This window comes from Lepidochelys olivacea (genome assembly GCF_965140295.1).
Source record: "Lepidochelys olivacea isolate rLepOli2 genome assembly, chromosome: 9".
NCBI lineage: Eukaryota > Metazoa > Chordata > Testudines > Cheloniidae > Lepidochelys > Lepidochelys olivacea.
In genome coordinates, this window is record NC_140419.1 from 98,054,197 (window position 1) to 98,078,172 (window position 23,976).

The 23,976-nt window shown below is 42.9% G+C and overlaps 1 protein-coding gene across 4 annotated transcripts in view; it reads left to right on the forward strand.

The window, feature by feature from the left end:
* Positions 1–23,675, forward strand: part of ARHGEF6 (Rac/Cdc42 guanine nucleotide exchange factor 6) — a 60,336-nt gene extending 36,661 nt beyond the window's left edge. For 2 of the 4 annotated variants that reach the window (XM_084639820.1, XM_084639823.1), the window contains 12 exons: positions 3,457–3,516; positions 6,818–6,964; positions 7,804–7,890; positions 8,865–8,943; positions 10,003–10,136; positions 11,239–11,376; positions 15,194–15,214; positions 16,362–16,455; positions 17,875–17,964; positions 19,332–19,431; positions 20,146–20,200; positions 21,073–23,675. In XM_084639820.1, the coding sequence (XP_084495946.1) occupies positions 3,457–3,516; positions 6,818–6,964; positions 7,804–7,890; positions 8,865–8,943; positions 10,003–10,136; positions 11,239–11,376; positions 15,194–15,214; positions 16,362–16,455; positions 17,875–17,964; positions 19,332–19,431; positions 20,146–20,200; positions 21,073–21,213 (1,146 nt within the window). In that variant the 3' untranslated portion in view covers positions 21,214–23,675. The remainder of the gene's footprint in view (positions 1–3,456; positions 3,517–6,817; positions 6,965–7,803; positions 7,891–8,864; positions 8,944–10,002; positions 10,137–11,238; positions 11,377–15,193; positions 15,215–16,361; positions 16,456–17,874; positions 17,965–19,331; positions 19,432–20,145; positions 20,201–21,072) is intronic. The other 2 variants (XM_084639821.1, XM_084639822.1) reach the window with 2 other exon arrangements.
* Positions 23,676–23,976: the final 301 nt, after the last annotated feature.

Genomic DNA, 23,976 nt, shown 5'->3' on the forward strand with positions numbered 1-23,976 from the left:
AGCTGCTCTGTTCATGCACCAGGTTTATGCATGAACACACTCTCCCAGTGGCAAGCAAGAATGCTGCAGGCAGCAGGCGCATACAGTGGGGAGAGGGCAATGAGGAAGGAGGGGATACAACTAGGATGGGGCAGAGGAAGAGTGGAAACGGGGCTAGTGCAGGCAAGGAGGAGCTACCCCGGGAAAACTGCTGAGGCACAAGCAGACCTGGTGACACCAGATGGGGGGCAGGCCCCTAGAGGGTGGATAGGAGAGGCTGCTCACCCTTTGGGGGTGGGGATTTCTGGAGGAGGGTCTGGTGAGGCTCCAGTGTTAGGCCCCTCTTCCGGAGGGTTTGCCCAAGGCAGCTCCAACATGGCTGCTTGTGGAGTTGCCGCTGTCCAGTTTGCCTGCAGCACGGGGTGAACTGCCGAGCAGCTGTGGCGCTCTGCGGCAGTCAGGGTGGGCCACGTGTGGTGCTGAACGCACAAGGTGGCAGACAAAACATCTATTTTGGTTCAGCCACTCAAGGACACAACATGGGGACCCAGGACAGAGGCAAAGTCTGTCCTGCTCAAAATGAGACTGCTGGCCAATCTGCTGCCCTCCCCTCTTCACCTCCTATCTCATTAGCCTATGCACCTGGTACTTTCATAGCCCTCACTGCCACGGTGTCCAAGAGCCCCCTGCTCTCCCATATCTCCCTCCTGCTGCTGCAGAGGGCAGGGCTCAGGGTCACGATGCTCCACAGGAAAGGTGGTGGGTGATGGGGGGCTGAGAGCTTGTAGCTTTGAGGAGGGGGAGCAGATGCACTGAGTCTCTATAGGCTACAGCATAGTGGCTGTGACCCAGTTGCGCCCTGCCCTCACTGCTCACTGGCACCAGGGCAGGGCTCTGGGAAATGCCCAAAGCAGGCTCAGTTTTGAGGCTCACTAAATAAGACATTTATATTTTTGGAAAGCTGCTATAGTTCCCCACAAGCCCCCATGTCACTGGCTTATTTGGAAATTTGGCCCTAGCAAAATCTATCAAATGCTGGCAGCAGCAGAGGTGTGAGAGAGGGGAGATCAGGTCACCTGGTTACGGCACTGGGATAGGATTCAGTCCCAGAGGACACGTTTTATCGAGACTTTTTATCCAAAATACATCTTAACTCTGGATGGGCAACTAGAGGCTTGTTCGCACCAGAGAAATGTCCTAAAAATGTCCTACCTTGATAACCTAGGTTCAGGTGAGTTGCTGTGATAATAACATTGAAAGCCCTAGTACAGATAATCCGTCTGGTTACTGATCCTGTTTCTGCCCAGGCCTGCTAAGTCTGTGTAACCCAGTGGTCTCCACCTTTTTATGCCCAAGATCACTTTTTGAATTTAAGGGCAACCCAGGATCTATCCTGCCCCTTCTGCAAAGCCCCACCTCACTCACTCCATCCCCCTGCTTCTCTATCACTCACTCTCCCCCACCCTCACTCACTTTCCCCGGCTGGGGCAAGGGGTTGGGGTTCGGGGGGGGGGGTGCGGGCTCTGGGCTGGGGCTAAGGGGTTCGCAGTGTGGGAGGGGGCTCTGGGCTGGGTCAGGGGTTTGGGGTGCAGGAGGGGGTGAGGGGTGAAAGCTCTGGGAGAGAATTTGGGTGCAAGAGTGGGCTCCGGGCTGGGGCAGAGTGTTGGGGTGTAGGAGGGGGTACGGGCTCTGGGAGGGAGTTTGGGTGCAGGAGGGGGCTCTGGGCCGGGGCAGAGTGTTGGAGCGCAGGAGGGAGTACAGAGTGCTGGCTCTGGGTGGGGAGTCGGGGCTGGGGTTTGGGGTGCAGGAGGGGGTTCAGGGTGCAGGAGGAGGTATGGGGTGCTGGCTTCGGGAGGGGGCTCAGGGCTGGGGGTTGGGGTGAGGCTTCCCATCGCGCAGCACTTACCTCTGGTGGCTTCCGGTCTGCGGCGCAGTGTGGTTGCTGCTAATGCAGGCTCCCTGTCTCCCCAGCCATGCCACTCCCAGAAGGGCCAATGCACGCCTGGAGGCAGGGGGCACGTGGCTCCGCACGCTGCCTCTCTCCAAGCACCGCCCCTGCAGCTCCCATTGGCCACAGCTTCCCACTCCCAGCCAATGGGTGCTGTGGGGACGGTGCTTGCAGGCAGGAGCAGCACGTGGAGGGAGACCTCTGCCCCCCGACCCTCCGGGGCTGTGTGGGCCACGCTGGCCACTTCTGGGAGCAGCGTGGGGCCGGGGCAGGCAGGAAGCCTGTCTTAGCGGCAGCCCCTCTGGGCTGCCAGGGCTTGGTCTGGTCTGCACTTTGCAGTTACACTCCTTCCAGCACCATTCCAGTTGCGCACATCAGCAACGGCTAATGTTTCTAGTGTAGGGCCCAGGCTAGAGAAGGAACAGAGAAAAGAGAAACTCCCCTAACTCTCTCACTGACTACAGCCCATGCTCCTCTGACTGCATGCCCACAGCTGTTGTGGCCAACACCCTAACCAAGATGAGAGAAGAGCTGGAGGGTTGGTCAGACACAGGTCACCTATTTTTGTTGGTTTCTAGATTGTGAACATGGTGTGTGGATTTATATGTGCTGCACTTTGTATGAGTGTATAAATGTGATAGAAGTGGGAGTGGCTGTATCTTGTGAGCTTAATTTGTGCTGGAGCTTGCCAGGGCTGAGCCTCTGGGCTTGCTGCATCAGTTATGAAAGTAAAACAATTTTGCTTGAGCCCCCGGGACCTATTGAGTCCCAGCACTTCTTTCGTTGCACGTTAAGCACTGTCCTTGGCCCATCTTCCCATGACTGGCTCAGCTATTATGTCCAGCGACTGGGCTCTGGATTATGGTTGTAAAGAGTGTATAATGTATAGGCCAAATTCTGCCCACAGATCTGTGTGAAATACTCCAGTTGAAGTTGATGGGCGTTGTGTGTGCCTATTCAATATCAGAATGGCCACATGCATACAGTGATGGAGGCAGAAACTAAGGGCAGTGTCCTGCCCTGATCTCTGCCCCTCTAGCCTTCTGTTCTCTGTGCAAGTGCAGACTCCCAGTGATGTTAATGGGAATTCCATAGATGGGAGGTGAGCGGTGGATTTCATACAAGAGTCAAGATCTGCTTTGTGGACAAGAGAGCAGAACTTTGCCCTATACAATCTGGCACTGGGCTGTAGATTTCTTAAAAAGCAATGTTTGGTTGAGCTGAAATGATATCTATCCTTGATCCCTTTTCTTTTGTTGAAGAGTTTTGCATCAGTGCATCACTTAGTTGCTTTAAATCACATCAGGCTGACAAAGGCAGCAGAAGAGTGAAGGGGGGTCCTTCACCGCATTGGGATGCGTAGTTCCCCTGGGCCATGATGCATCCTCCCTGTGCTACACTGTAGCAACGCAGCTTCATATGGCCATACAGAATTTCCATGGCTTTTAAACCATGGCAGGAATGAGGGAAATCTCCATTTCCAAACGCTGTTGCTCTTCATAACTAACAAAGATTTCTTCCTTTGCTAGGAGGCACATCCGGATCATGAAGACGTTTTGAAAGCATTCACATCTTTCAAGTCCCTTATGGTAGGTGGTGATTCTCAAAATAGAGCGCTCCTTCTCTGTGCTGTGTTTCACAAAGAGTGAGTCAAGCCTGACATTTGTCTCCTTGTGAAAAGGTCTTTTAGAATGGAAAAGACAGGTTACGGAGACACCTTATTTGAAATTTTGCCTGACTTTGCCATCTGGTAGCGTGTTCCAACACTTGCATTGTGATCTCTGTAGTGTAGTAACTTCACTAGATAAAGAACTTATTCTAAATGTGTGCCACATAAGGAAGCCACGTGTGGGTGGGGAGTTTTCTTTCATCTCTTTCCCCTTTACACCTTTGTCATTTTTGCTACATGTAATTGTACAATTCCTTACTCATTAAAATGAGCTATGAAGGATTAACACAAGTATATAACTCAACTGTAACTTCTAATAAAGAGATGCATTCTGGGCCTGATCCAAAGCCCATTCATTTAATTGGGAGTCTTTCCACTGGTATCCATGGCCTTGGGATCAGGTCCTTGTATATTATAAACATTTATAACACCATGTGAAATGGCAATAAGTAGAGAAGTTATTAGTTTACTGTCTCTTTGTGTCTTTACAAATAACAGTAAAGCAATCAGTAGCAATTCAATAGTGAACATATTTCAATGAATCATTCCAAATCACTTTAGAACCTTTCTGCAAATGAAAGGAGAAAGAAAACCTTCCACATGGTTGACTGTTTTACTGGGGAAGATTTAATGCTCAGTTATCAAGAAAGTTATGTTGTGTGTCTCTTAAGCTACTGAATACCTTTCACTATAACCACTACAGATGTGCTCCAGCTTCCTTCCTTCCTTCCTTAGCAGAGAAGTTGCAAGTTTACAATGATTAACAGTGCAGATGAAGAAAGGAGGGAGGAGAAATTTCATAGAAAACAGGAAACAGGGTGTTGTGTTACATTTACTTAGAAGCTCAACAATTTGCATTCATTATAGCAGATAATAGGGAAGTAATTCAGTTATATTAACTTCAAAATGGCTTTAAGCTTTAGAGATGCTCGTAATTTAAGGAGATTTGTACTCGAGCTATTCATGTACAGTATTAGGTCCTATTGTTAAACTGTCTGTGCATAAGGCTTCAATGGGATTTGCTGATGCTCAGCATATCTCAGGATTGGGCTCTTACTAATCACTGTAGTGTACTTACTATATGTCTGAGGTGAGGTGGTCAAAGAGTTAAATTTTGCCTTCAGATATGCCAGCATGACTCTCATGGAGTCAGGGATCAGTCAAGTGTATGCTTCCAAGCAGAGCGTGTGGGTTGCAGAAAGCTAACGAAAATGCTGTTTGTAGCCCTGTCATAGCAGCAGGGTGATAATACAGTGGTTTCAGTTTATAGGGATTGCAGAAAACTTTTGTAGGTTTTATGTGGGTTTGCATCTCCTGAACTGCAGGTTCAGCCAATCAGGGTCACAGAAGACCCACCCTGTGACTTGTACCGCATGACTTTTGGCACAAAGTTTTGCAAACCAAAAAGGAAACCACTAAACTCTGGTTCTAAAAATGAGTGTCTCAAGGGGATAGCCAAAAGGGGCTTCTCCTTCAGTCACAGCGAAAGGGTCACAGCCCCTGAAGGATTTGTACAAAACTGGGTCAAATCCTGAGTTTGAAATGGAGTAAGAAATAAGAGCTTGGCCAGCGTGAGGACTGAGTAAAAATTGAGCCAAGGCTTGGCCTTGCAGGATTTTTCCTCCCAAGTCATCAGAACTTCACCCTATATCAGGTTCCATAATGAAATGCTTGCACAGCCCCACTGAGTAGCACATGTGCTTTAGGACAATATCCTTCAATCCTTTCTCAGTCAGCACCTCCAACGACTTCACTGGGAATTTTGCCTGTGTACATACTGTATAAAGACTTCAGGAGTTAGGGCCTGATCCAAAGCCTATTGCAGTCAATAAGAGTTTCCCCATTAACTGCAGAGTGCTTCGGACCAGGCCCTTTGCCCTCAGAGAGTGAGATTGTGTGTGTATAATCAGTACTCCTGAACCGAGATACAATTAATAAGACAAAATTTATAATGACATTGTTAGGTTTTTTTAAAAGTAAATTTTTCTGAGCAGCTCTGGCATTTTCTTTTCCATTTGCATCTTGTATAATTATTCCCATATGGCAATTAAGGCAGCTGGAAAGAAGAGCAACACATGGAGCTCATTGGAGCTATATGGATTTAGACAGGCTGAGCGTTTGGCCCATTCTGTTGAATTATAACTAGATATTCTGGTTTTAGGTCAACTTAAATGGATTCCTTTTAAGTTATTCTATTCCTCTATGTACTCAAGATGTGCAAAATTCACAGTTTTTGTTATGCAGTATTTAATAGGAAAATATTTGCTGATCTGGTTCATGCAGTTTTGCACCCCTTCCAATTTGACTTTATTTACAGTTTGGACAAAATTGCTGTTTTCTCATTAAAAACCTACAAAAATAGAAAGTTCACGATTCCTACTCTGTGGCCATGTTGGCTTAGAAAATGGGTACATTTTTCACTTAGATACAGGACTGATTTGACAAAAGAAAATATACCTCAGTGCCCCTTTATTTTCTCTTTTTCTAATTTTCATTTTTAAAATATCTTCTGACTTTGTAATTCATCAAAATGTTGTTACTTTAACAAACTTAGTACAATAAAGCAAATTTCAGATTTCCTGCTTGCATGAACGCAATTGTATAAAGCTGAGTGATGCTGTTGATTTCTCATTTGAGATAATTGGTGGTGGCTTGGTCTCTTCTGGTCTTCCTCTAAGGCCAGATTTTTGATACTTTTTATTAAGGGACAGTTACAATAAGCCAGAATCTTTAGCCAGGTTTATGTGATCCTAAATAAGTAATATACAAGGTAGAATGTTAGGCCAGATTTTTAAAGGTATTTAGGCACCTAGTTGGATTTTCAAAAGCACCCACGCACCTAACACCCATTGAAATCAGGTTTCAGCGTAGCAGCCGTGTTAGTCTGTATCCGCAAAAAGAAAAGGAGTACTTGTGGCACCTCAGAGACTAACAAATTTATTTGAGCATAATCTTTCGTGAGCTACAGCTCACTTCATCGGATGCATGCATTTTAGATGTCTAGATGCCTTTGAAAATCCTAAATACCTTTAAAAATCTGGCCTGTAGAAAGACATTCTCCTTGTGAAGTGGTCACACTAATGACTGCATTTGGTGTTAGCCATCAGACTGACAGGAGTATTGCCGGAAAATCTCTTCTTGGTGGGCTAGAGAAGGTTTGATTCTGAAGTTTCCTGTTCTCATTTTAACAAACTTTTTTGTCTGTGATATCGGCTTTACAGTCACAGTGCCAGGAGCTGAGGAAGAGGAAACAACTTGAATTGCAGATCCTTTCAGAGACCATTCCAGGATGGGAAGGAGAGGATATCAAAACCATGGGCAATGTAATCTATATGTCACAGGTCGTGGTACAGTGTGGGGCAAGTGAGGTAAGGTGTTTAACATGGCAAAAGTCCTTCTCTCCCTCTCAATGTCAAAATGGAAAAAAAATGCTCAGGTTCAAAAATTTTCTTTATCCTGGCCGTGTTTGTAAAAGATGCTAAGTGCTCTGGCTCCAGGCCAACAAAGCACTTAAGCATCTGCTTACCTTTAAGTTCAGGATTCAGTGGGACTGCTCATATTCTTAAAGTTAAGCATGTGCTTAAATGCATCCCTGGATCAGATCCTGAGTGCCCTCAGCACCATGCAGGCTCCTGCGCTATCTGACTCACATTTATCTCTCAGACAAAAAGCTGTTTTCGTGTTGTCAAGCGAGCATGCTTCTGTCATCAATCTATATGCACTACTCCTGTTGCCGTTACCAGAAGTTCTGCGGGTAGAATCATGGCAGGTTTTGACCTTTATGTTTTAAATAAACAAGTGAGACATGGTAGCCTCTAATGCTCTCTCTCTATGTATTAATATATGTGTTATATATTCTATTACATATATATGTGTACGTGGGTGTGTATTATATATGAGTAATTTCTTACCACAGTAGCTCTTACTGGTTTTGATTGAGTATTTACCTATTAGAGCATTGGTAATTCTCATAGCCAGCCAAATTAATGCTTGGTAGGATACATGTATCAATGTTTATAGACTCTGAAGGGTTATTAAGTAAAGAAAATAAGTACATTTTAAATTAATAGGTCCAGTTCTGGTGCCCTTATGGTCATTGGAAACATTGCCATTGATTTCAGTTGCAACTGGATTGCGCCCATTATACTAATGTCTCTGAGGAAAATGTGTGTGATGCATTATAAGATGGATGTATTTTTCACTTTAGGAAAAAGAAGAGAGGTATTTCATGTTGTTTTCCAATGTTCTGCTAATGTTGTCTGCAAGCCCTCGGATGACTGGGTTTATCTATCAGGTAGGCAAATTTGATTTGAAGTTGCAAGTATTTGCGCGTAAAGAAGGAAACCAAATGTCTGTAATCAGATTAAATTCCTCTGCTTTCTGAAATTTCTCTGTTGTGGTGCTAACACCCCACCGCCAGGAAACAGAGAACTCTAGTTTATCATACATAGCAGCATGGGGAGTCGTTAGATAGTTTCCACAAGCATGAGTGCCCTTAAATTAAAATATCTCACTTTCTTATACTCAGAGAGTTCTGAGCAATTACTCTGGTGCATGCACAATAAATGCTGACATGGCTTTACCATTCTGAACCCAAATAGAAACTTCAGACTGGGTGTTGGTGGCGTGTACCACCCCCATATCAATAATGCCTGGTTAAAAGCTTTCATTATGACCTTTTTTTTTAACCATAGGCTGATAATTTCCATTTTACATAATGCAATGCTCCAGGCAATGCATTTTTTGGGGGCTTACCACACTACTGAGTGGCGGAAGTCATTCTGTTTTGGCTTTAATCCCCACAGCCTACTGGAGGCATGAAATAATTCCCAAGAAAGGAACAGCCTTGTGCTGATTTATCACACTCAAGCACACATGTACAAGAGCAATCATGACTATAGTAAGGAGTCATGATGGGCATTCTTTGGCTTTGATTTGAGACTGACAGCTCAGTTGTGCAACATGACTTTTCCTAAGAGAGGCTTATGGAAGTTAGTGAAAATGACCCTCCTTTGTAAAGCTTTTGAAATCTATGGAAGAGCTAGGTACTATAATTTATTATAATTCAGTTAGCATGGGAGTTCTTTTAATAGACTTGACCTTGTGTTTGGCCTGCTAAGGACAGGGAAATCTAGATCCACAAACTGAAGGGTAATCTTTTCTGGTTTCCTGAAGCCTTCAGTGATTTCTGGTGGTGACTCCTGAGAGAGGCAAATTGGCTAAAAATGATAGATGTAGAGTCTGAATCATTCTCAATTCTTTTTGTAGGGAAAACTGCCGTTAACCGGAATGACGCTGACAAAATTAGAAGGAACCGAAGGGACCGAGCATGCTTTTGAAATCACAGGTCACTACACTTGTTGCATTTCCTGTCCAGTGGGAGCAGCAGCTACTGTATAAGTAGTTCCCATCTGCTACTACATGAGATGCTTTACACTTTCACTGCTACGATATGCTAATCTGTTCTTGTTCTTATGCTACTGTGACATCTGAGTTCTGTGTGTCCAGCTCCCTTGATGACCAAGAAGGGGGTCTGCTTCTGATCCATTTGTGTGCAGTTTAACCTGCCATGACTGTGCTCAGGCTGCTTCAGACTCCATTATGGGTTACCAGTAGCTTGTATGCTGAGAAAAGAGGGGAGTTTAAGGTACAGCCAAGGTCTGCTTAAATTGGTACAGTCCTCTGAAAATGTTGGGAACCACTTCCATAATCTACTGCCAGTTGATTCACAAGCCACTACTTCTGTGCATTGAGTCAGAGTATCATCAGAGCTAGAAATGGAAAAAGATCTGGATCATCCAGTCCATCCCTGACCAGTGCAGCATTGTTTCCTGATTTATATTTCCTAATTTCTTGTCCATTCTAGTTATAAATGTCTTATGCTTTGGGGTCCCTTGACAGATCATTCTACAGCCCAAAACATTTCACGGCTAGGATGCTTTTCCTAATACTCAGTCTAAATTTCCCTTTCATAATTTCATCCCATGACTCCTAGCTAGACCAACCTTTTAATTCCTCACACATTTATCCCTCCAGTACCCTGGTCATTTCTGCTGATCTTCTCTGAACTCCCTCCAGTTTGTCAATATCTTTCCGGCAATGAGGTGCCCTGAATTGAGCACACTATTCCAGATATAGTCATACCAGAGTCACAGAGGGCTTGATCCCCAAAGCCCACTGACGCTAGAAGAAAAGCTCCCATTGACTTAATTGGGCTTTTGAACAGGCTCATATAAAGGGACTTGTACCTTCCTCCTCTGGGATGCGAAGCTTTTTTTTTTTTTTTCCAGCCATATCGCATTGCAAACACAGGAGGTGCTTCTTGTCAGAATGAGTTGGGCTGAATTTCTCTCTTTGGTGGATTGATGCCATTTTATAAGGAATGTAATTTAATCCTCTAATGCAGGGAACATGATAGAACGAATCACAGTGTCCTGTAACAGCAGCCAGGATTTGCACGAATGGCTTGACCATTTGCAAAGGCTAACCAAAGGGACGTGCAGCACAATATCAAAAACACAGTCCTGGAGTGCTCATTCTGTAAGTATGTTGTACCATTCCAGTCCTTTCTGAACTTATTGGATCTCAATATTGACACTGGGCTTTCTTCTTACCTAATGTGACAAAAACAGATGGGTTTGTATCTAGCTAGTTTCACAGAATCATAGAAATGTCCGGCTGGAAGGGATCTCGAGAAGTCATCAAGACCAGCCCCCTCTGCTGTGGCAGGACCAAGTAAACCTAGATCATCCCTGACAGATGTTTGTCCAATTTGTTTTTAAAGCTTCCACAGTCTCCCTTGGAAACCTATTCCAAAGCTTAACTAGCTTTGTAGTTAGAAAGTTTTTCCTAATATCTAACCTAAATCTCCCTTGCTGCAGATGAAGCCCATTGCTTCTTGTCCTACCTTCAGTGGACATGGAGAACAATTGATCACCATCCTCTTTATAACAGCCCTTAAGTATTGGAAGACTGTTATCAGGTCCCCCATCAGTCTTCTTTTCTCAAGACTAAGTGGTTTTATAAACCTTTCATCGTTTTCGTTGCTCTCCTCTGAACTCTTTCCCGTTTGTCCACATTTTTCCTAAATGGTGGTGCTCAGAATTGGACCCAGTACTTCAGCTGAGGCCTCACCAGTGCCAAGCAGAGCGGGACAGTTACCTCCTGTGACTTACATACAACACTCCTGTTAATACACCCCAGAATCATATTGGCCTTTTTTGCAGCTGCATCACATTGGCCACTCCTGCTCAGTTTGTGGTCCACTATAACCCCCAGATCCCTTTTGGCAGTACTACCGCCTAGATAGCTACTCCACATTCTGAGGTGGTGCATTTGATTTTTCCTTCCTAAGTGAAGTACTTTGCACTTGTCATCACTGAATTTCATCTTGTTGATTTCAGACCAGTTTATAGAGCTACAGGATTTTTCACATTGAGGTCATGGTTCTGAGCCCTCATCATGCCTGTGACTGTTGAGTTCACACCTAACACTGTAGCTAGCTATTCAGGTCATTATTCTAATGTCCCTTGCTATCTTTGTGGTAAGCCATGACCTTACAGTAGTTCAGATGGAGAAAGGTCTTTTTTCCCCCCTCTCATATATTGTATGCGAAGGCAAACAGCTTTCACCATCTCATCAGGTATTTTCTCAGACTTTTAGTTCAACTGGACAGCTTCGCGGACCACTGGAACCACCCAAAATCCTTAAACCCTGGACCTTAAGTTGTCTCCGACCCGCTCCTCCACTCAGACCATCAGCAGCTCTAGGTTACAAAGAGGTAATCTTGGATACATGCAGGGTATTGTGCCTTTCATAGAAATCTTTAACGTTTGTGCACAGAGTTGTTTTGCATGATGATAGTAGAAAGGAGTAGGTTTAATGACCTTTAACGAAGATAGGTGTTAAAGGACTGCACAAAATAAAGCCCTGATCCTGCAAACACTTAGCATGTATGTCCCACCAAGTCAATGGAACAAAGTTTCGTGCTTTAAGTATATACATATTTGCAGGATTGAAGAGTTTATATTTTCCACTGATTCCAGTCCTGCAGTCTTTAGGCAAAGACTCCATTTGAGAGTTTTATGTACATGAGGACTTCAGAACTGGGCTCAACACAGAAAATTGTGGGAAGGAAACCACTATTAATTTTTATTATATTTCTCCACCCTGTATTTTTGGTGCTAGATCACAGATCCCCTGTTAGTATTATCCCTCTGGGGAAACTCAGTTTCCAGGGCTTAGGTGACACACGGGAAGTCGGTGGGGAAGCCCATAATAGAACCCGGATCCGATTCTTAGTCCCCTGTTTTAACCACAAGACTATCCTTCCCTCCCTTAAAATAAACTGAGTAATTGTTTAATGTTCCCGGTAGCAGTAGATGACTAAACAGCTGAATCACCAATCATCCTGGTTACAACGAAGGTGTGAACATTACTGTCTCATGGTCCTAGACGCATCCTAGGCTTGTGTCAGCCACCCTTCTGTTATAACAGCTCATTCTCAGGGCCTGCAATACTCTGAAACCTGACGGGCAGTGGGGGTCTGTGGGCTGCAGGAGTGAATTATTTAGGAGGAGGGTTGAGACATCACGGTGGCTGTTGAGATGATTTTTTTAATTAAGAAAAATCAGAAATTTTATTTTGGAAACTAAATTGGGTTTTAAGATCCCTTAATCTTTCCATGCTCTGAGTCCCTAATGTTGACTAAGCAGTTTCATATATAACAAACTGTTGCCCATTTACTACATTTTAATCTAAGGATGAATCACTGCTTTGCAATAAGAAATGAATTTTCTTTTAAAATAGGCCAAAAATGTCTAGGTTGACCAATATAACTATCGACACCACAGCCCTTTGAATCCCATTCACAAGTTATGACTGGGTAATTGCAACACAGCACATTAGACTATATGTCTAGAACACAGCTTAAGCTTTCTTTAGAAGAGAATTTATTAATGGTGATTCCATAACAATTGTTGTGTGATAAGAGAATGACCATGTGACTGGTGCGTGAAGCCTACAGTACTGTGAAAAACTCTCTGCTGAGCATGGGGCAGGCTGTGATGATCCCACACACAAAGTGGATGTCCACAATGCCCTGTGTGCTAAGGAGCAACGTTCTGGTGGCAGCCCCCAGCCCTGACCCACACAAACCTTAATATGACAATGTGTAAGTGAAGCTAGTGTTCATGGAAAGATTCCAGGTTGTCAATTAAAAGCCACTTATTTAACGTCTACGGATCAGGCACAGCATGTGTAGCTGATGTGTCTCTCACTGCCCTATCAGCATGCCTTGCATGCATTTTGGCAGGGTTGGATCTAGGAATGAGCCATTCAGCTCAGGCCCACCCTACTGACGTTGCTGGCAGGGTGCTCGTAAGCGCCAATTGTGAAGAGGGTTTTTGGGAAGTGGACCTCATCTGCTAGGATCTGTATGTGGCCCCTCCTCTGCACCATTTTGTAGCTTAAAAATAAAAAACCTTTTCAGAATCGTTTGCGTTTTGCAAATCAGAACCCCAATTCCAAGTAGAACCAGACCCGACACGACTCATCTGGAATGTACACTAATTGATTGGCCCACTCTGAGCAGGAAGGAAAAAAGTAAATTTTAAACACGTTAGGCAACATTCTGATCTTGGTGTTACACCTGGGTAAATTCAGATGAACTCCAACTGGAGCTATGTTCATGCACTAGAAGCCAGAATTCGGCCCTGTTTTTAAAGGCATAACATTTCTGTTCACACACTAAGTGGCTCAAAGGGCTCCAACACAACGCATATGATTCTTAATTCACACCTCCCACAATTACCTGGTGGACAGTAATGGCTTTGAACGAGACCTTTTAAAATTTAGGCTGAACCTCATGGATACAACCATGAAATGGGGATGAGAAATCAGACCAGGTCAGGTTCCTGTTATGAGACATATGAAAATGATTTTAAAAATCCATTTCTGTAAAGAGAATTTAGAGCTTCAATTGAAAGAAATTCATTATTGTCTGGGGGGAAGGCGTAGAGTTTGATGGAAAGATACGAGATTTTTAGACATCCACTGAGATTTCAATTGGTTTCTTGTTCGTAGGGCGGAATTTCACATATTCATGTGCTCTTTCTCGTAGCTAGCTGCATTCAGGAAACCCCAGAAGCCTGCTTACGCACTGTGTATCAGTGTTGCCATTTCCATTTAAACTGGGTCATTTTTCCTGTTCTGTTTCTAGTCATAATTTGAAATTACAGAGCAGGTGCCCATCAGTAAATTCTCATGTACGGATTTGGGGTAATGGGGTGTGACACACATTTCCTAGTTTGAAAAATTACCTGCCTTGTATGACTTGCAAGGTTTCTTCTTACAGCAGCACATTTCTGTGCAAACAGCAACTTCTGTTGGGTCAGAGGGCACCACGTGAGTGCACTTAGAGGACGAATCTTGCCTCAAAACCCATGTCATACAGGGTCTCTGGGTCTTTCCCAGAGACCCCACAAAAACATTTGTAGTAAGAGCTGCTTCTAGGAGCAAATCTAGCCCTCAGTACTTTGGCCATGAAACTTGTTTAACTGCTGGGGAACACCTGACTGCAGGTTATCAGGCCAGGGAGCTACTCTGCTAATCCAGCCTAAGGACTGTAATAGTTTCTATGGCCTTTGCAACCCACACTAGGGAAGACTAGAGGTTCAGTCATCCCTGTCCACTCCACACTGTCCTCAGAGCAAATGGATACCACAGAAACCTATGCTGCGGGCCCGTACTGGATGCAGCATGTGTGGACACCTCCCTGCAAAATCTTCTGCAACAGATCCACAGTGGTTTCACTGTGTTGAGAGCCCAGTGTGTCTGCTGAGGAAAGGGCAGGGTTTGGGCCATATTGACGATGATTATAGGGGAAAAACTATTTCTCGTGAAGTAGAAGGAAAATTCTGGTGTATTTCAATGCCTCGCACTGTAGCAGTTGCCCATTTAGGGGGATGTTGATCAGGAGAAAAAATAATTTCACTAGGAAAGGGTCCCATTCTACTTGAGAAAACACAGTTCACAGCACGCCAGCAGGCGTTGCCACCCTTACACCAAATGTTCCCTCACCCCTGCTGACTTGAAGAAATGGTTACTGTTCTTGAAACAAATCTGAGCATAGAGCAAAACCCCTGAGCCTGATCCTACAGCTTCTCCACAAGTCTGGGTGAGAGTTGTGCATGCAGAGCAGCGGCAGAATCAGTGCCTTAGCTTGCATATTGAGGTTGGATTTTTCGTGATTTATTGCATTTCTAAGATGTATGGTTATAAATAGGCAAGATTTACTGACATTCTACTACTACTCATTGAAGCATGATTACTTTTTTTCCTGTATTAGGAGTATATTAATGCCTGCTTGTCATGTATTTCATATTTAATTAATTTTTCAACATTCATAATTTTGCATGAAACCATGCTCTTTTTGGTTCTTTTGCACGTTGATATTGAGGATGTGACTATCCTTGTAGCACATTAATTGCAACACTAACATTTAAATGTTGTTTTAGAACTATTGATTAAATGGACTTGGTCAATAAAATCATCGACCACTCACACTCATCTTCTCTTTCTTTACATATTCATTTTAGAGGATGTCTTATATCTTAAAGGTAAGGGTAGATACATCTCTTTGGCTTATTGTAACATAGAATGCTTGTGCCGTGACATTTATTAAGCAGATCTTTCCTCTCCCGTTTGCTTTTTCCTAATTGTGCCTGCTTTTAATAATTTACAACACGATTCAATTCTGATTGGTAAATACATTTTGAACAGGCTCACCAAAAATATTTAGAACTGTGACACAAAGGCTGCATTGCATGAAAAACATGACACCCCTGTTATTTATTTAGTTACTAGATCTTTTACCCTTGATATTTATATTACACATAACCTGTCATATACAAATGCTTTCAAAATCAATAAGAATGATTATGGCTCAACAAAAGAACTAAACACTTGTTTCTTATCTTTACAATCTTATCAGACACTAACTCTGTGTGTATATGCCTATATTTCATATATATGTGTGTGGGAAGGTGTTTATAATTTTACACACACAGATATAGTGTGTGTATATATATAAACAAACAATGTATCATTTATGATATGTTCTGTGTTATAAATAAAAATGTAGTCTAGGAATTAACATGTATCCAATTCTATAGGGAATTTTATAACTGACCACAGAAAAGTTGATCATACTGATATTTCTAGTGAATTTATGTGAGTCACTTACCAAAAGATTATATTTCATCTGATTGTGTTTTATTCCCCTGTCATTTGCCTGAGACACATGCACAGTTCCCGTTGCTTTTACTGGGATTTGTGCACACAGACCTAGTGCAGGGAATAGCCCTAAGTGCTGTGAAGTTTCCTTAACTTTATAACTGCTTACAAAGGAATTTAGTGCATAATGCAATGAACCACATTCAGTCTGAATTGCTTTGCTATTTTAAGTATCAGAGGGGTAGCCGTGTTAGTCTGGATCTGTAAAAGCGGCAGAGAGTCCTGTGGCACCTTACAGACTAACAGACATATTGGAGCATAAGCTTTCATGGATGAATACCCACCTTGTCAGATGCACGAGCATAAGCTTTCGTGGGTGAATATGTTAGATGCATCTGACAAAGTGGGTATTCACCCACGAAAGCTTATGCTCCAATACGTCTGTTAGTCTATAAGGTGCCACTCTTTGCCGCTTTTGCTATTTTAGCTATCTTTGGCTCTTGTTTAGAAGGAAAGTCTGTTTCTCTATAGGATACCAGCAAGAGTCCAAAGACCATGAAGAAGTTTCTTCCTAAAAGGAAAACGGAGAGAAAAGCATCTGATGAGGAGTTTGTTATTAGAAAAAGTAAGTGTTTCCTTTTCTGTAGGGGAGTTCTGTTTGCAACGTAATTTACATGAGATTTTAAATGAAAACAGAGCCATTTGTTCAATGCATCATATATTGCACATAAATAACTAAAGGTACTTTGTTTCTGAGATTTTTTGAAAGCCTTCATCATACTCATAAGCTTCCCACTATGCCATGCACAGCTACCATCTATCTTAGTTTTGAGACCCCCTTGTGGGAATGCTTAGGATTTATATCACTCTTACCATTGATTTAAGCATCACAAAATCACGATGAGGTAGGTAGGGAAGTTATTATCCTCACCATACAGATAGAGAAACAGGGACCGAAAGGATAATCTTCAAAGCAGTTAATGATTTAAATTGAATTTCAATCTATGAACCATCACAATAGCTGTGCTCTTCTAGGACAATGCAGATCACAAAGCCCAAGAAAGAAGCCTGTGAGAGCTGGGGGCAAAACATTCTTTGTCAAGGAGGTCTGGCTATGAAACTAACTCTCAGAGGAGATCAGGCCAGTCCACCGTCTGCCCATCTTTAAGGAACACTGCAAAACCTATCTCTTCAAAAAAGCTTTCCAACATAAGAATAATATTCCCAATGCAGGTTTCAGAGTAACAGCCGTATTAGTCTGTATTCGCAAAAAGAAAAGGAGGACTTGTGGCACCTTAGAGACTAACCAATTTATTTGAGCATGAGCTTTCGTGAGCTACAGCTCACTTCATCGGATGCATACCGTGGCAGGCGTCTCCTTGTACTGTTAAACCCCTGCCAACAAAAAAGAAATTGATAAAATCTAACTCCCCTTCTTGCCCACCAATTTTTTTTTTAATCCCGTTATGGGAGACCTGCTGGAGACTCCATGAAGTCTACTTGGGACATAACTTGATTTTCACATGGAAGTGGATCAGATACTGTGGTGAAGAGTGGCAGTACAAAACCCTAAAATAGATAAATGACTTGCCCACAGAGTGAGAGAGTGACAGAGCCAGGATTAGAAATCAGGACTTCCTGAGTCCTAGTTCTTAGTTGTACCTCTCTCAACGATCCTGGCAGTGGGGTTTTAAGCCTGCAACTTCTTAACAAATGCACTTATTTCCCCTGCAAGTCCCTCATACCGTGGGTAGTAGCTACCTGACTCTTCACAGCACTTGCTATCCAGGATCCCCGTCCTTCCTTTAGTCAGACCTCAGCCAAAGGTAGGCGCCACTCCACTTAATTGGCCTTCATGTGAAATGCAAAGCTCTCCATCCCTGTGAATTGAGAGTATCACCTCTGCCCCTCTCCTAGAGACAATACCATTTGTCATACAAGCAAGGCTGTCTCTCCTTGTAAGTGAGTTTGTTGCAGGAGTTTGAGAGAGAGAAAATGAAGCCAAAATATATTGCTTTTAGCCAATATTTGCAATGTTTTGCAGGTACTGCTGCACTAGAAGAGGATGCCCAGATTCTGAAAGTTATTGAGGCCTATTGCACTGGTGCAGGTTTTCAGCAAACTCTCAGTTCAGGTAGACACACAAATATATTACATAATTCACAAGGTATCTGAAATGATGATCACCTCTTAGGAAAAAAAACAGTGTTGCAACATACGGCAATCAAGCTTGTGCAAAGAAACCGTGGTGTTTGAATCATCAAGATAAGAACATTTCATACATTTAGTGGTTTATTTGCTATTGTTTTTCTTCTGTCACAGAGGATGAACAAGTAGGAGGTAAGATGGCAGATGCTCTGGGTTGTAGTACACAGCTACTTCACTAGCACTTGGTAGGAATTAAACAAACTTAGTTTGTGCCTGTGGCTGTGAGTAAGAGAAACTGATGCTAATCTCAGGGTGGTAGGTAGCTTTTGAAAGGAAGCTTGAATATTATCTCTTGATCAGCCGCGTGTTTAAGAACAAGCTGCTTCATGAGAACCTGAGTATCTAACATTTTCTGAAACTCTGGAACTACGGCTATTTATCAGTGCTGTTGAGAGATCAGATTCAACTGGTGAACTATCTGATGAGGAAACATTTTTAAATTGGGATCCATGAAACATGTATCTCCTAATGGTTCCTACCCTAAACAAATACTTTAATTTATAAGCAATCAGATAATTTTAGATTCAGCGAGTGCCTCCAACAACTTGCCATTTGCTGCTTTAGCCCCAGTTAACTTAAGCACATGCTTACGTCCATCCTTGCTAAAGTCCCATTGAAGTCAATAGGATTTAAACACATGCTTATATATTAAAACGTGTGATTTAGTGCTTTGCTGAATTAGGCCATTGCCCATTTTGTACCTTCTTTCCGTATTCCTGATGCTTAGATTGAGAATGGCTACAGCTATCATGGGGAATCACTCAAAAAACAAGTTTTTAAGGGTGCTGACTCCATGTGGGTATTTAACATACTGCAGTGTAGGCATTGTGGGGATCTAGAGGAGTCACTTCTGCTCTCGTTGTTAGCAGGCTTGACGTGTCTGGCTCTGCACATGCTGTTGAAAGTTTTACTCCTGGATGCACAATGTTTGCGCAGAAACTAGTGTGTTATCAAGGCTTAAATGGCAAGTTAGCTCAAAGGAAGAATGTTGATCATGGCATTTGAAGAAACCATCTAAGGCAGGGGACATGTGTACACAACAGGGACCCCATCCTGACCAGAGCTTCTGGGTGCTACTGTCATATAAATACTAATGAATGAATGCTAGCAGGCAACACAAGGACTTAGACTTACTCTGAAGGGACCCAATTCCACCTCCAGCCGTTTTCCAATGAACTATCCTAATATCGACTAGGGTGAGCCAGTTCACAATTAGGCTTGTTATTTCTAAATGGTGTCAGCTGTTGTGGAAGGTTTCAGTTTTTCTTTTTGTTTGGCAACTCTTGTTTATAGGCTCTCGTAAAGACTCCATACCCCAGGTCCTACTGCCCGAGGAAGAGAAAATCATCATAGAGGAAACAAGAAGCAATGGTCAGACTGTCACGGAGGAAAAGTGCGTGAGGCTAGTCAGCTGCTTAGAGGCTTCCCTATTTGTGTGTTTATGCTTTAAACTTTATGATAAATTCCAGTGGATTTTGGATGATACCTTAAAAACCAAGGCCATGTCTTCTCTGTGTAGTGTTATTGGAAGGATATAGGTACTCAGGTCAGAATATAGCCAGTGCATCCTTTACATTCACTGGGAGTTTCAGGTGGCGAGGAGTACAAGATTGATTCCAATTTGTATTTAGCTCCTTTTCTTTTTAAAATTGGAGGCCAGATCCTCAGCTGGTGTAAATCAGCATAATTCCATTGGAGGTTATTTATTTGTAAAACCATTACTGCTCCTGCCGAGCCCCGACAGATTCATTCTTGTGGCCATCCATCCATATTCCATGCATACCATTTGATGTAAATGCCTTGTATGTTTTGTTGTTGAGACCTAGATAAACACATGTTCTGGTAACTGTTTTGATGGCTGTGACATTTAAATGCTCCTCTGCTGAGACTCCAGAACAAGGTCTTATGGATGGACCCTCAGCACTGAGGTGCTAGCACATACTTAACTCAAGAAATGTTAATAGCCCTGCTGAAATAAGCAGCCTAAGATAAAATACAAACTGCCAGCACCTCCCACAACTAACTCTTTATTTGTATGCAAACCTCATTCTGATGTTGATTTACTGCACCTCAGCTCTCTTATCTTAATTTTCTGCTTATTTTCTAGAAGTCTGGTAGACACGGTTTATGCACTGAAAGATCAGGTCAAAGAATTAAAGCAGGTAATTAGAGCATTTCTGCATGTGCTGTCAGTAAGGAGCAGTGATTAAACAGGTGACCTTGCTCTACCAACATTCTATCAATTAGCCGATCTTTGTTTGAGGACTGAGATGGCTTCAAAATTATGGGTCTAATCCTGCAGCTGCCTGACAGGCACACTTCCTATTGACGTCAGCAGGAGTTCTATGTGCCAAGTGGCTGCAGGATCCGTGGGGCTCTATACTTTGTGTCAGTATATGAAGAATACAGAGCAGGGTTTAGCCTCTGGCAGCCATATATTGGTTTTTTAATTGTCCTGTGTCCTTTAATCTCTACGGACCTCATTGTTCCTTTTATAGGATTATGATAAACAGATGTAAAAATTAATCCCCGTTGGGGTAGGAGAGGGAAGTACCCTACTTCCCCTCCCCTGCACCCCAGTTCTGGATCTTCTTGACATCACTCCACTACCAGAGGGCCTTGAAGTTGTGGTCCTGGAATGGGATTCCTGCAGGCGGATGCTTATGCCCATGTGAAGTCCCAGTAACTTCAATGTGGATCTGTACAGCAGCAGGATCTGGCCCTTAGTGTATTCCAAATCACAAGTGACCCGGTCTGTGACTCTTTGGAAACCAGCACTAAATTTTGTCAAATGTCCCTGCTTTGGGTGTGTTTGGGTTTTGGGGGGCTTTTCCCCCCACCACTTTTCAGTGACGATTAAGGCCATGCTACAGCACAACACTTAAGCACATGCTTATGTCTATTACTATTCAGCAAAGCACTTAGGCATGCACTTAACATTAACCGCATATTTAAATGCTTTGCTCTTTTGGGCCTATGAGGTTTTTGAACTTTGATAAGAATAAATATAGTGGGTTTTTTCTTCACCCCACAGGAGAGTAAAAAAATGAAACAATGTTTGGAAGAAGAGCTGAAATCAAGAAAAGATTTAGAGAAGTTAGTCAGAAGGCTATTGAAGCAAACTGATGAATGTGCCAGGGATGAGACTGGGCGCAAGTCCTCGGTTTTAGCTTGAATTCTGGATGAAGCTGCTGGCAGTTGCGTGTGACCTCAGGCGTTCTTGGGAAGCAGAACTGGATGCTTTGCTTCTTCTTGCTCCTTATTTTATTTTGTTGTGGTGGGGTTTTTTTGTTACAAAAAAAAAGTGGTAGTGAAAAATAGTCTGTTTCTATTCCATAAGGATATAACACATACCACAAACAAGTAAACAGTCAACAGCTAAAATGGTCAGCAAGGGGTCTACGATTCACAATTCATCTGCAGCAACTAATACCTCATTGTACCTGCTACTGGAAGCAAATAAGAAGTCTGCAAATGACTGCCACTCAGAAGAGGGATTTGACAGTGGTTTCCTATAAAGGAAATGTAAGCACTTTTTATGCTTTCCTTTTTATTCTTTTTAACGTGCCCGGTACTTAATTTATTGAATGGAAGTGTTATTGAGCTGGAGTCAAGTAAAAACCAAAAAGCAACTAGCACTTGTTTTCTGAAAATCAAGAATGGAAGTTTTCCCCTCCAAATATTCCTCCCCACCACCCTTAGTTGTCTGTAGTGAGCTAGTGCCCTGCAATAGTGTGGTTCCCATGTGGCCTTTATACAGATGAAAATGTGCAATTAACATTTTAAGACATTTTTAATTTAACTCCTTGGAGCAGTAGGAACTTCTTCTGTCATTAGCACATCAGGAAGTCACATTGACTGAAACTGCCTCTTAGCAGCTAATGGTTAACACAACAGTTAACTTCTCTTTTGCCCAAAGGCCTGTTTCTAATGCATGACCTCTAATACTTATGTCCTGTTACATTTTCACGTTCTAAATGTCCATGTACTGAATAAGCTTTATATTTTCCCAGTCCTTTTACCTTGCCATATGTGCTCCCCTCTTTATGGAATGCACACTTGGCTTGACAAGGGGTTGCTAGGTTTCCCCCCCCCCCCCCTCACTTAAAACATTTGCGGTTCCTTCACCTTGGTTATGAAAAAAGACAATGACAACTAATTACTCCGTCCACCCCAAAGGGGCTTTATAATAGGAAAAAATGTTCTGTTGCAATAGGAAAAATATTTACATTTATGCTTTGACAAGAGCTGCAATAATCAATCTCCCTCCTGTATAAGAATTTATACACTTTTTACAAATTGCTGGCAGAAATACTAGCACCAGTACATACAGTGTGTATATATAGACGGCGTATTGCGTTTCCATCTGGCTCTGGGTTCCCCTTGTTTTGTTACTGTTGTCTTTTTTCCCTTGCTAGCAATACATCGTTAATTTTAGCAGAAGGTCTGGAGTATTCTAACTGTTAAGAATGAATATCAAGGGGCAGTGTGTCCCAAAGAGATATAGACACATATCATAGCTCATTGCTCTTTAAGTTCTTCATGAAGGAAATATTACAGGGAATAATTATAACCCTCATATTGCAATTAAAGTTCAACCTGAGTGGGGCAAATTGCATTTGGGAATGAAAAGCAATTAGGCTGAAAAGCTGGATTCTAAAAACGGTGGAGCATTTTAAAATGGGTTTTCATTTTATTGCGAGTTTGTTTGGGGTGATCTTGTTTGTTTGATTTTTTTTTTTAAAAATCTTGGGCCTTGTTTGCTCTGGCCAGCATTCACTATCCCTGTCCTTACTTCTCGATGGTAGGCGGTCCCTAAAGTGACCGGCTCTCTGACTCCTCGCACATCAGCAGTAAGTGTGTGAAGCTGAACTGTACTAAGCTGACCACTGGTCCTGGCAATCTGTCCATGCCTCATTGCATGGGCACTGGGCTTTAACATCCATTCGCTTATGAAGGGTAGAAGTGTGAAATGTTGGTGTGTGGCTGGGTGTCATGAAGCTGGTTCTCCCACTTCCCGAGTAACATCCCTGTGCTGCTCCTGTCAGAGTAACTTCACTGAGTTTTGGGGAGCCAGGGTAGAAGAGGCAGTAATCTACACCATGCTCCGGCAGCAGCTCGGCTGTGTCTGCTGTCTCGCTGGCATTGCACGTATGCACACACCCAAGCGACATTTGGCTCATGAACTGTAATCAATAAGTGAACTCAACCCGACTGTGACTTATAGTCCTGGGCAAAAGGTATAAATATATCCATCTAGTTCAGAGTTTATTTGACCCCATGCTGTGTACATATGCATGTTTATAGGATTTTTAATGTGCTGGAGGATGTGCTATACGTTTTTGGAACAGACGCATGTACTGAGCGTAACAAGCCAAAAATAAAATTAAATAAATAAATAAAGGAAAGGAAGCCATGTCAAACTGATAGCAGTGTTGCCATAGTTACTTTGTTTACAGTACTTTGTAAATAGGTTCTGGTTAGTCTGTCTTAAGATGGATGCTCCCTGTCAGCTGCCTTCCACTTGATCTTTTGTCATGTAGATTTATTTACTTATGCAAGTTCAATTTTTCTAATGTTTTTATTTTGAACTATTTTTAAGTGACATTTTCAACAAATAAAGAAGGATAAAAATTGCTTCTTTGCTACATCTGTTGATTTCTGTGTCCAGTTCCCCTCTTCCCCGAGACTGGTATCCACAAAATACAGCACCTGTTCGGTTAGCCTTTCAGTGTCTGTGTCACAGGATAGCTGGTTTCTGTGGACAGACTGAGCCCAGTACCACTGCACTGGAGCAGGGTAGCCCAATCCAGCTAATTGAAGAGGGCTGAGCTACACCTGGGCCTATTAAGTGCAGCTAGTAGGCAGCTGGTGGGATAGGACTGAGACAGGTTGAGCCCAAGTCAGCAGAGGTCACACTGGAGTGGAGCTGACAGCT